Raw genomic sequence first — 12,029 nt, forward strand, 5'->3', positions numbered from 1 at the left:
GAGAAATCAAGTCTCTCCACTCATCTAACGGTAACATTTGTCGTGACATTCAATCAGTAGGTGCAAGTAACAAGTGAACTTTTCGAACGTTTATACTCATCTAGCGATGTCATGTGTCGTGACATTTCAAGTCAACAGTCATGTGTTTCTACGCACCTAATGATATGATTGTCCTAACATTTGATCGGTACATAAGATTAATTGGACAACTTCATTTATCATGACTTCATATCAATAGGTGTAGTACATCATGACACGAAAACATTATTGGAGCATCTAATAAAGGGTGTTTCCCTAGTTGTGGCAGGAGCGGGCTAGCTCACCACCATAAAGTAGACGAAGTAGACGTGGATATATAAGTTTTGTACAATGTGCGAGCTTACACTATGTAGCGGGATTTTCACCCTATATTACAATATATTATCCCAGGATAATATATTGTAATATAGGGTGAAATCTTGTGAGATATGAAAACTATCTAGATCGACTTTTGGTGTCTATGTCTAACACATGTAGAAGGCCGTGTAATACAAGGCGGAATCTTACAAGAGAGGAAAACTAGCTAGATTTATTTTTTAAGGCAACATACCACACATGTAGGAGGATATGCCTGCTCGAAAATCTAACAAAGTAAGACTGCCCTACCCTGGAAATACCTAACATTAAATTAATACTGGTAGATTCATTTTGACATGTAGTTTAATAATATACGGAGTAGTAATTTCATGACACATATTGCTATTTTTTGTAAAAAGTTGTCAAATTCTAGAACTTATTCGCTGTCGGAGGAAGGAGCAAGGAAAAAAAAGGCGTTTGGATTTACTTCTGCACGACGACTCAACGTGCCAGTTCATCCACACAAAGCGCAGCACAGCACAGCACGAACACCTGATCACCTTGTTAGGACCTTCGGCAATGCTGCCTCAGAGGTTAGACAAGCGCCTATGCTTCGCCTATTTCAGTTCCATAGCCGCATCATCTTCCTCCGCTCTCTCCCATCGGCGCCTGCGACTCCTGCCCTACCGGAGCCATGCCACGCCCACCAGCTTCTCGGCGAAATGCGCCGCCGGTTCTCGGCCCGGCCCTGCTGCGCAGCAAGACGACGCAGGTGAGCGTGAGATCCGAGCTTTACTTGATTGTCGGGCGCGGCGAAAATATTAGTTCTTGCTAGGGTTGTCTTGGTAGAAGGCTGGAGATTCCGTTGTCTCGTATGCAGTATGCTGAACTTTGGTCGGGACCTGTTTGTTTTGAGAATATTCAGTTCGGTGTTTGGTGTGGCTTTTTTTAGCTTTTGGCTTTGGCAAAAGCCACCAAAAGCACCTAAATAGGTGCTTTTTTTGGCTTTTGGATTTTGGAAGCCAAAAGAATAGGATCTTTGTTTTTGGCTTCCAAAATCCAAAAGCCAAAAAAAGCACCTATTTAGGTGCTTTTGGTGGCTTTTGCCAAAGCCAAAAGCCAAAAAAAGCCACAACAAACACCCTCAGTGCTTCGAATCTCCTTGATTAATCAGGAAAGCGCTGTAGCTTCAGATGCTTCGTGATGTTAGAGGAACAAAATCGGTTGAAATCTATATAGTTTAGCCAAGGAAAATATTGTTTTTGCCCTTTTCATTTTTTCCCCGAAAGTGCAAGTTCAGAGTTAAATATGCTTCACCTATCCTATTAAAATGAAGCTGCTCACATTGTCCACTGCACAATCTCACTTCTTAAGAAATTGGGAAATTTAGACAAGGACGTGTGTTCCACAAAATTAGCAGAACCATTGTTCCGTTGTACATGATGCGTCTACCTGCAGCGCCGGAATATCGCCCCCCTCCAAAGGAAATCCTGGAAATCATGGATGTGCCACCGAATCCAAGTTACTATGTCTCCCCTCGCCGAGATAGGATCATGTTCCTGAAACGTAGAGCTATGCCTCCATTGTCCGAGCTTGCAAAGCCTGATAAAATACTCGCTGGTATTCGGATCGATCCCAGTTCTAACGCGAGGAGTCGAATGTAAGTAACATGCCTTTTGTCATTTTGAGAGAGCATGTGATCCTAACCTTCTTGCAGCTAAAGCCTAAAGGTTGGCTGATTTCCAGGTCCTTTTATACTGGGATTAGTGTCCATCTGCTGATGGATGATGGAAGTTTGGGTCCAGAGAAAGTGGTCCATGGGTACCCAGATGGTGCAAAGATTAATTTCATAACATGGTATTTTTTGCAAACATTCTTCAATGTAGTATACATGTGTTGGTCCTTTTTGCTCAACCATGTTTCTTCTTGTATCTGTGGATTTCATTTTCAGGTCACCAGATGGTCAGCACATGGCCTTCAGTGTGCACTATGGAGATGAGGTGATTAGCTGATGCTCTAGATTATGAAATGGGAGCACCGTTTCCCAGGTTAATGGGTTGCTGATTCTTTCATCTAGTTGATGCCTTTCATGACTCGAGTAGGTGAGCAAAGGTAGCAATTTAGCATTGTGGGTCGCCGATGCTGAATGTGGACAAGCTCGTCCACTTTTCAAATCAACAGACATAAGACTGAATGCTATTTTTGAGCTGTGAGTGCCATTGTTTTTTCAGGTGAACTGTCTTTCTGTTATTTGATTCTCTCATAAATCAACGCTCATCTTGTGATCTTTTACAGATTTGTCTGGGTGGATAATTCCACTCTGTTGGTTTGCACTGTTCCTTCATCACGTGTTGATTCACCAAAGAAGCCGTTGATTCCTTTTGGTCCAAGGATTCGTTCCAATGAGAAGAAAAATGTCATCCGGATGCGAGCCACGAAAGAAATTTTGAAAGATTTGCATGAGGAAGAATTGTTCAATTACTATGCAACCTCTCAGTTAGTACTGATCTCGTTGGATGGGATAGTGATGCCAGTAGCCTCCCCTGCTATATATGTTTCTCTTAATCCTTCACCAGATGAGAAGTACTTGATCCGAGAAGTACTTGATCCTGTGATCAAGTACTTCTCATCTGGTGAAGGATTAAGAGAAACATATCTAGCAGGAAGTGGCCCCGAAGGTTTAACAACATTTGGAATGTGAGTACGAATGAAGAAAAAGAAGGAAGTGGCCCCGAAGGTTGTTCGGAAATTCTTAGATTGTTTGGGAGGTATCCGAAATAATGACGAGAGTATTTAGAACGGTTTTCGGATATTTCTAGAAGGTACCGGAAGGTACTACAACAACGTGAACGGTCTTAGAAGGTCTAGAATAATCCGCGAAAGGTTTCAAAAGCTTCGTGTGAAAGGCCTGGAGGGGCCCAATAGGCTATGGGCCGCCATGTCCCCCTCCCCGCCTCCACCCTAGTAGTGGGTGTCGGTCATGGAGAGACATGACATCAAGCTCGACCTGATCAAGGGCAACATCGTCGCGAAGAAGAGGAAAGAGGACATGGCGATCCTGCTCATTGACACCAGTGCCATGACGACGACGTCAAGGCTTGGAGTGCGGCGCAGCGCACCACGATCGTAACCGAGAGTCAAGCTCCACCTGCTCCCCAGCCCAACACCGCGACTCCAGCGACGACTACTACTCCACCGGCCACTGACGCTTCCCCGTCGACTGCCTCACCGCCATCGCCGATCGCTACGTGGACGACGCCCACCATCATCCCCGATTCCCGGTGGAGGAAATTGCTTGATTTATCTAATGCCGACCGGCCTGCGTGCCTCCTTTTTTTTGGTTCTCTAGACATTTCTATGTCGCAATTTGCGATGATGTGTTCGTCAAGACTTATCATTTGCGACGATGTGCTTCATCGAGACAATGATCTTTTTGTGGGCTAGAAATCTGATCGGCGTGTGTTTTTATATTTCAAATTTGGGGGTGGGCGTTTGGGGATGCGACTGGGCGCCGCTACCCACTATTTCAGGGTTACGCGCCGGCACCCCCTATACGGTCTGGCGCCGGACGTCGTAAGGTGGTCATGAGTGGAGATGCTCTTAGCTCTTGTATTAACGTGACTTCATGAATTTCTTCATTGGCTTGATCCCCAGGTGCGTGGGTGGGTGTATGGAAAATGTTTAATACCTCCAATTAGCATATTTGTATAAAAACTGATTGCTTTAATTGATTTGATCACCAACCTCTTTATTTCCGAGATCTCGGTGGAACAAGCAGAATATGTGCATCTCAGCGCTGTAAAATATCAAAATACTGCTAATGCCAAAAACATGATGGAAAATGCACTCATTGGGAACAATGGGCGAGGAATGAGGGAGAAGTGACAGAAAACCTTGCGACGCGCAGGCACTTCCAAGGCGCATGCCTTGAGCACCGGTACCTCGTGTGTATGGAGGCATGGCGTAGGGGCGGATTCGTGCATACGAGGTTTGTATATGAGAGCCATTCTTCTGCGCAGATATGACCCACCACATGATCTCATGGCGTGGACCCTCGTACGGCCACGATCCATGTTGGGCCCCACAACATGGGAGAAGCCATGCTCACCAGCTCTCACCGAGATTTGCTCGTACTGTCCACCCGTACTAATTTCAGAATGGTCTCAATGTGCTTAGAAAAACACAAGGAAAACAAGAACGAAAACTAGAGCATTAATGTAGGGAATTAGCTTATCATAATATTTTAAACTAAACTAACAAGTGAGACCTAAATTTGTGGAATGTCATATGGAGAAATTCCATCCTTATGTTTACCACGAACATTCTTTTGTCGTAGTTGATAGACAACCCTTTGCAAGACTACCGAAGTTGTTGCATATCAAATACGATGAAGACTTGGGCAGGGGCGGGGGCTAGCATCCAGCAACTCGAAGTAGTACATGGGTGCGTGCGAAAGGCTCATGGGGCTTTGTCCTGATGATTACGCGTGTCCTCACTGGCTGGCCATTGGATGTCATAATGCTTTGGGGAGACATGGATTGAAAAAATTGCTAAAACATTCGAGAAATCTTATCTACTATGTTATTTTGTAGCTAAAGTATACATTTTTCCTTGCCATTCTTCAATTATAACACAATAAAAAACATGTTGATCCATAGTAATTTTCCCGAGACAGTCTAAGGAACATCACAGATGGCACAATTTGATAATGGATTTTAACATTTTGTGATGGATCTCCTTCAGGCCCATCAACCCATATAAGCGGATGAAGATCTCATGCGACATCTTTGCTCCCATCCATAGAGAAATTGGTATGGCCCATCAAAACATAGCAGGCCCCGTTGCTTTCTTCCCTCTAAAACTTAGTTATGTCAGGCCTACCAAAAGAGTTCACCCTCGATTCCCTTCTTATATAAACTAACCCTAGCAGCGTCTCTCGTCTTCCTCCCAGCCGCCACCACAAATCCCAGATCTAGATCACATTCCACCCATGCCTCCTTCCATCCAAGGACGCTCTCCACAAATTCCCCTCCATAACATCCAAATCCGATCCCTAATCCAGACGCACTAGCCGCCTTTCCCTATGCGGCCAAATCGGCCCGATCACCGTCGGAGAAGAGAAGGGGCGCCACCATGTGGATGCAGTCTTACCCATCGTTATGATGCCCTCCGTGTTTGTGCGACGCGTAATATGGTAAACGTGTTATAGCATTTGTACTTACCCAAAATTAGATACTAGGAATTCATTGTGCCAAAACACAAGGTATTTAACAACAATTCTCTTTGTAGCTCTTATTTGCATATTCTATTTTTAGCATTTGTTTATGTAATTCTGAAGAGCTTCCTGAAATACACATTCCCGCATCAACTTGTGGGATATCAATTGGTTGAATTAATTTGGTCGTACATGCTTACATCTTATTTTGGATGCATTCATAATTATCAACTATGTATGAAGGGATGCATTTCTCCTATGAAGAAAAAACATACCCTAATATTGACCGACTTCTCCGGTTCCCCACGTCGTTGCTCCTTACTCTGCTTTTACCCTCGTCCCCCAACCTATGATTTACAATTTTTTTTTTGGAAACTTCATGATTTAAAAATTTACATCTGTCTAGTTCTCTGTCTTGCCATCTAAGAAATTTGTATCAATTTTTTGATGTGTGTTTCTAGATATTTTTTTTGTGTTCAACTATCTTCCATCGCCAGGTTTGGCTGGGGCAGGCTGAGTACAAGTATTTTCCCTCAATCGTGGGTAAGATTGTACTCAATGTCGGCGTCGCCATTCCTGGAACCAAATTTATGTGTTTAGTGATGTTTGCTTTCTTCGTGTTGGATAAATATTGGATGTATAAAGTGGCATCCAAAACCATTTTGTTGGTAATATATTACTTTGTTGAGGTAACTTTTTTTAACTTTTTTATTATCTCATCTCCAATGTAAAAGGAGAACAATTAATGCTCTTCTTATTGTACCATATAGGAGGTGCCTCCAGTAGGTAAATTAAGCTTGTGCACATATTAATGGGTTGCTCTTTGGATGCTTTTTTGTGTGAGTTTCTTTTGCCTGACGAAACCATAGTTCCTGGGTCCATCAATGCATATATACACAAATGCTATGTATTACCCGCTACTTTATTTAGTTGATATACTTTGTACTTTTTAATTTTTCTAATGTAATCTATCACTACGTATTTTTCATGCCATAAAAGGTAAATTTACACAAATAACTTTTTTTTACAATTTTAGGTCTAAAAGAGTAAAAATTTACACATTTATTTTGTTCTTTTTGATATGAAAATGCAAATGATTGCATCAAAACAAATATCAGATTGGTAAAGAATTAGATTCTAGTTTTTAAATATATTAACATTGAAGGTAGTTGAAATAGATGGTCATACAAAAAAAATAGGTGGCCACATATAACTGGTATTTTTTCTATTGTGGGACTCACATTTACTCTTTATCTTGGTTATGTGTGTTTTTTGATATAGAAGTGGTAAGTTATTCTATCGAGCATATCCTGATTTATCGTCCATTTTTTTAACATGTATGTTTGCACATGCAGATATACTCAACACGATACTAGACATGATCAAGGTGGAGTCCGGAAAGTTGCAGTTGGAGGAGGTACAATTCAACACTACATTAGTGCTTGAGGAGTCCACGGATTTGGCAAACATCCCCGACATGAATAGACATCGAGATGGTCTGCGACCCAATGACTTTTGTATTTTCCAATGCGATGTCGTCGTCGGTGACTTCAAGAGGTTCAAGAAAATTCTCGACAACTTTCTCATCAACGACATCAACTTCATGATCAAGGCCATGTTGTTCTCCGAGCATGGGCCAACGCCCCCATCCCTAGGACTCTCCATGATAAGAACCCCCTTGAGGTTCTCAAACATCTACTACCTCTTTTCCTTTGGTATCCCAACACCTGTATCAGCCACCTCAAAATAAAATTTAACTGAGTTGGGATCATTGCTAAGTGTCATGCAAGGGAGGACAAAGCCACGCAAAATACTCGCATGCCACTTTAGAATGATCCCAACTCGGCTGAGTTTACTTCATGGTTGTTGATACTGGTGTGGGATACCAACGGAAAAGAGGGAATTGGTGTTTGAGAACTATATTCATGTGAAGGAAGGGCGTGGCGGCACCAGCCTCGGGCTTGGGATTTTCTAATCCTTTGTAAGTGGATTGCCCCTCTTTTTCATGCATGTTAAAATTATCACAAGCACCCCCGAGTGATTCTAGATTAATTTTACACTTTCGCTAGTTGCCAGTTCTCTCGGTGTGGACTAAAATTATAAAACAACCAAGCCTTAGAAAGGAATGAACAAGTATCTTGCTGTTTGAGGCAATTGCACATATTTCGTGATTTAGAATAACATCTTATTTTCTAGAAATATATCTTTTGATTTGAATGTAGTTATCCATTTTTCCTATAATAAGTACATTGGTGACCATACATTCAACCAAATATTACCATGGTCATCCTATCTATCGTTAGTAATTCGGTATTATGTTACATCATTTGTACTTACCACCAACTTCGTCTTGGGAATTCATTTGCGCAAAGCGCCATGTATTTAACAAGACATTATTTTTTTATATCATATACGCAAATTATCCTTTTAGAATTTTTATGTAATTATTTTGATTTTTTTACCAACACATTCCTGCAACAACATATGAGGTATTACATAGTTGGATTAATTTGGCCGTATGTGTTTATATTTTTTTTGGGCGTTCATGATTGTCGGCTTTCTGAACGGGCAATATTTATCCAATAAAAAAAGTATGATATATACCCAAAAAATATTTGTATACATCATAAATGTTCACCATTACGAAGAGAATAATATGCATGCTCAAATATTAATACTAGAGATCAAAATTGGTGAGAGTAATTAAATATTTTTTAGAGTTAAAATAAATCGATGTTTTAAAAGGAAGGTGAGGCTAGAAGAAATCTTATGGAACTTAATTATGCATTGCAAAAACAAAACATATCTAAACAAAATGAGGCATGATGAATTTTCCTAAGAGCGGTGAGTTGGATTGCACGTGATCTTTATAGTCTGTGATTATGAAGGTGGAGCCTTGGCTTCAAGGAGAGGTTGCATGGTAGGACGTAACATACTCCATTCACGCATCCATGCGGATTGTGTAAGAGTACATTGCCCCTATGTGTGGTTTTGGTAATCAATGACAACCCCTATGGACTAATGTTTTCATTGAGTTTATATGAAGGAATATTCCATAGGATCTACTTGCTCTCCATGTGTTGGATTCAAGTATGGATGCCATGAAGATAAAGATATACCTTGTGTATTGGCATCAAGATCATCGGTATGAAGATATATATGTGATATGATCAAGAAGAAGAAATGAAGATGGAGTTCTTATGTGGAACTCAATATTAGCCATGCTCTATCTTAAGTGAGTATGAGAAGATACAAGGTTGAATTGGGCAAGTTCAAGATGAGCATCTTGAGTGGATCACATGCTTGAAGCTTGCCGTCCATTTGGTGATAGTGAACATGTGAAGATGTGCATCAATAGAGCTTTCCCATCATAGTGTATGGGGGAGCATTTGTGAGTATACACGAAGCGACAATGATCAAGTGATGGGATGCGCAAGGCAAAGGTATGACCTTGCTAGGTTTTCCTTTTACCGGTCTCAAGGTGGTTGATGGGAGACCGGATTATAGGATACATAGCCGCACTATTAAGAGGGGCTTTCGGTTGGGTAACTTGATCACATCGTCTTAGGGAGCTCAATCCTTTGCATACTTTGCATATCCTTATTGCTTCTTGGTGTTTATCTGTGTGAGGTTCTTGAGCTTGTTGCTAGCTTTACAACAAGCCCAAGTTCATCGAAAACGGAATCCGCATGCATCTTCTATTGCGTTTTCGAGTTTGGACGTCTTCACCGGTTCTTGACGGTGGGACACTCCCTCTCTAAAATCATCTAAAATGTTCTGAGAGGAGTCTCCATATTTCCAACAAAATTGGTTTCATGTCAATCGGAGTTCGGGAGCAATAGTTATTAAAGAAATAGGAAAGATGAGAAAAGAATAAAAAGAAAAAGGGAAAAAGGGGAGGGAGCCGGCCGGTCGACCGGCCCAAAGAACCGGCCCACCCGGTCCGCGACCGGGTCCGGCGCTGGTGCCATCCGGCCGCGGCGATGGCCTTTGGCCCGTGACCGGTCACATGCTCCGGTCCGCCTCCGGCCTGCCCGGCGTCTCCTCCGGACCGACCGGCGCCACTGGGCCGCCTCCGCCCCGCACGGCCCACGCGCCCGCGCGCTCCTCGCCTATCCGCCGCCCGGTGCGCGTCTGCTGCCACCCGATTCGGGCCGGTCCGACCGGGCTGCTGACCGGCTGGCCGGCCGCTGCTCCGGTCGGCCGGCTCGTGACCGGCCGGGCCGTTTTACGCCCGTTTTTCCGCCCGTTTTTGTCTTTTCCCCCAACAGTTTCCTTTGCTCCCATGCTATAAATAGCTCTTCTTCCACCTTGAGCAAGTTACTTCTTCCCTTTCTCTCACCTCCATTGTTGCATTTGAAGAAGTTGCTCTCTCTCTTGTTCCCCCCCATGATTCTTGCTCATATTTGAGGATTTGAGAGAGGAGATCTAGATCTACACTTCCACCAAACCAATTCTTCTCTAAGTGAGGGAATCTCTTGGGATCTAGATCTTGGAGTCTTTGGTTGACTTTCCCCCTTGTTCTTCCTCTCCAATCTCATCCTAGCATTCGTTGCTTTGGTGGGATTTAAGTGTGAAGGACTTGAACACCTCCGGTGTTCTTGCTTTGCATCATTGCATAGTGTTGAGCTCTCCACCACGATTTGTTCGAGTGAGAGACCGTGAGCTTGTTACTCTTGGAGGGTGACCTCCTAGTTGGCTTGGTTGGTGTCCCGGTGATCTCTTCGTGGAAGATTGTGAAGGGGCCCGGGCTTCTCCTTCGTGGAGCTTGTGAAGTGGTTGTGGAGCTTGCCATCTCCGGAGCGGAGGAAAAGCTAACCATAAGGAAAGGGCCATAATCCTTCGTGGGTGTGGTTCGGAGAATAGGGTGAGCCTTCGTGGCGCGAGGAATCCTTCGTGGGACCTCCACTCCTCCAAACGTGACGTACCTTGTTGCAAAGCAAGGGAACACGGGAATACATCCTCGTCTCCGCGTGCCTCGGTTATTTCTATACCCGAGCTCTCTTTCCTTGTGATAGCCATCGTGCTTGAAGTACATATATCTTGCTATCACTTGTGCTACATATATCTTGTGCCTATCTTGCTTAGCTCTAGTTGCTATTGTTACACTTAGTTGAGCTTAGCATATTTAGGGTTTGTGCTTGTAAACTAAACGATAGTTTAATTCCGCATTCTTACAAGACAAATCCGCAAGAGTTTGTAATTGCCTATTTACCCCCCCTCTAGGCGACATCTCGATCTTTCAGATTGCCGCGGCAACACTAGTGGATTCTTGTAGAACTTGATGATTTCCCTCGCATCACAGTAAATATCATAATATTTTGGAGTAGAGATTTCTAGCTCCCGTGATCCCTTTATTTAAAAAGTAAATAGTCATACTAAAAAATTGTAAGAGATCTTTATGTAGCCAATGATGTAACTAAAAACCTCAGTTTGCAATACTTTGTTTGAGCTACACAAAAATGATTAAATTATTATTTTTATACTTTTTTAATAATTCCCCCCTACATGAGCTAGATAACTCATGTTGGTCTTATATGAAGAGATATCATGTGTACATGAAACATATCCTATATGTTGAAGAAATGATGTCATTTTTAGCATATAATTTGCATTCACTTTCTAAATATATAAATATCATTTATTAATATGCAATCAAACTCATAATTATTTCACATGTTTTTTAAAAATAGAAATGGCACACTCATCAAGTCTTTAATGGTTTACGAGGCCCCACACGGGATGTTGCAACTTGTTCTACGAATCTAACCATAACATCTATAATAACAAAAAATGGCGCATTAGGGAGTTTTTCCTATTGTTTATGCTAAAAAAAAATGTATAATAACATTTGATATGTAGATGTAAGTATTAAGTCAAGAAATCAAGTCTTCCACTCATATAACGGCAACATTTGTTGTGACATTCAATCAGTAGATATAAGTAACAAGTGAACTTTTCGAACGTTTATACTCATCTAGGGATGTCATGTGTCGTGACATTCCAAGTCAACAGTCAAATGTTTCTACTCACCAAATGATATGATTGTCCTAACATTTGATCGCTACATAAGATTAATCGGACAACTTCATTTATCATGACTTCATATCAATAGGTGTAGTACATCACGAAAACATTATTGGTAGTTGTGGCAGGAGCTAGCTCACCACCATAAAGTAGACGTGGATATATAAGTGTTGTACAGTGTGCGAGCTTACACGGTATATGTAGCGGGATTTTCCCGGTGAAATCTATGTCGATATAATTTGCGAGCTCATGCCTCACATGACTGGGATAATATATTGTAATATAGGCTGAAATCTTGCAAGATATGAAAACTATCTAGATCAACTTTTGGAGTCTATGTCTAACACATGTAGAAGGCCGTGTAATACAAGGCAGAATCTTACAAAAACCGAAAACTAGCTAGATTTATTTTTTAAGGCAACATCCCACACATGTAGGAGGATATACCTGA

At 42.1% G+C, this 12,029-nt stretch overlaps 2 protein-coding genes across 2 annotated transcripts in view; one reads left to right on the forward strand and one right to left on the reverse strand.

The window, feature by feature from the left end:
- LOC127331407 (uncharacterized) overlaps window positions 1-12,029 on the reverse strand; it is a 200,450-nt gene that overhangs the window by 180,135 nt on the left and 8,286 nt on the right. The gene's annotated exons all lie outside the window — the stretch shown is intronic.
- LOC139830071 (probable glutamyl endopeptidase, chloroplastic) lies at window positions 866-3,764 on the forward strand. Its single transcript, XM_071825100.1, has 6 exons — window positions 866-1,108; window positions 1,795-1,996; window positions 2,083-2,193; window positions 2,288-2,336; window positions 2,439-2,545; window positions 2,632-3,764. Exons 1-6 carry the CDS (start codon window positions 916-918, stop codon window positions 3,035-3,037), a joined length of 1,068 nt encoding a protein of 355 aa, XP_071681201.1. The 5' UTR covers window positions 866-915; the 3' UTR covers window positions 3,038-3,764.

Source organism: Lolium perenne, chromosome 2 (genome assembly GCF_019359855.2).
Source record: "Lolium perenne isolate Kyuss_39 chromosome 2, Kyuss_2.0, whole genome shotgun sequence".
In the NCBI taxonomy this organism is placed as follows: domain Eukaryota; kingdom Viridiplantae; phylum Streptophyta; class Magnoliopsida; order Poales; family Poaceae; genus Lolium; species Lolium perenne.

Bases quoted from the DNA above. Each gene is read 5' to 3' on its own strand.
- LOC139830071 (XM_071825100.1), top strand. From the start codon at position 916: ATGCTGCCTCAGAGGTTAGACAAGCGCCTATGCTTCGCCTATTTCAGT. The intron at 1,997-2,082 runs GTAAGTAACATG...GCTGATTTCCAG, and splicing joins TCTAACGCGAGGAGTCGAAT to GTCCTTTTATACTGGGATTA. The intron at 2,546-2,631 runs GTGAGTGCCATT...GATCTTTTACAG, and splicing joins CTGAATGCTATTTTTGAGCT to ATTTGTCTGGGTGGATAATT.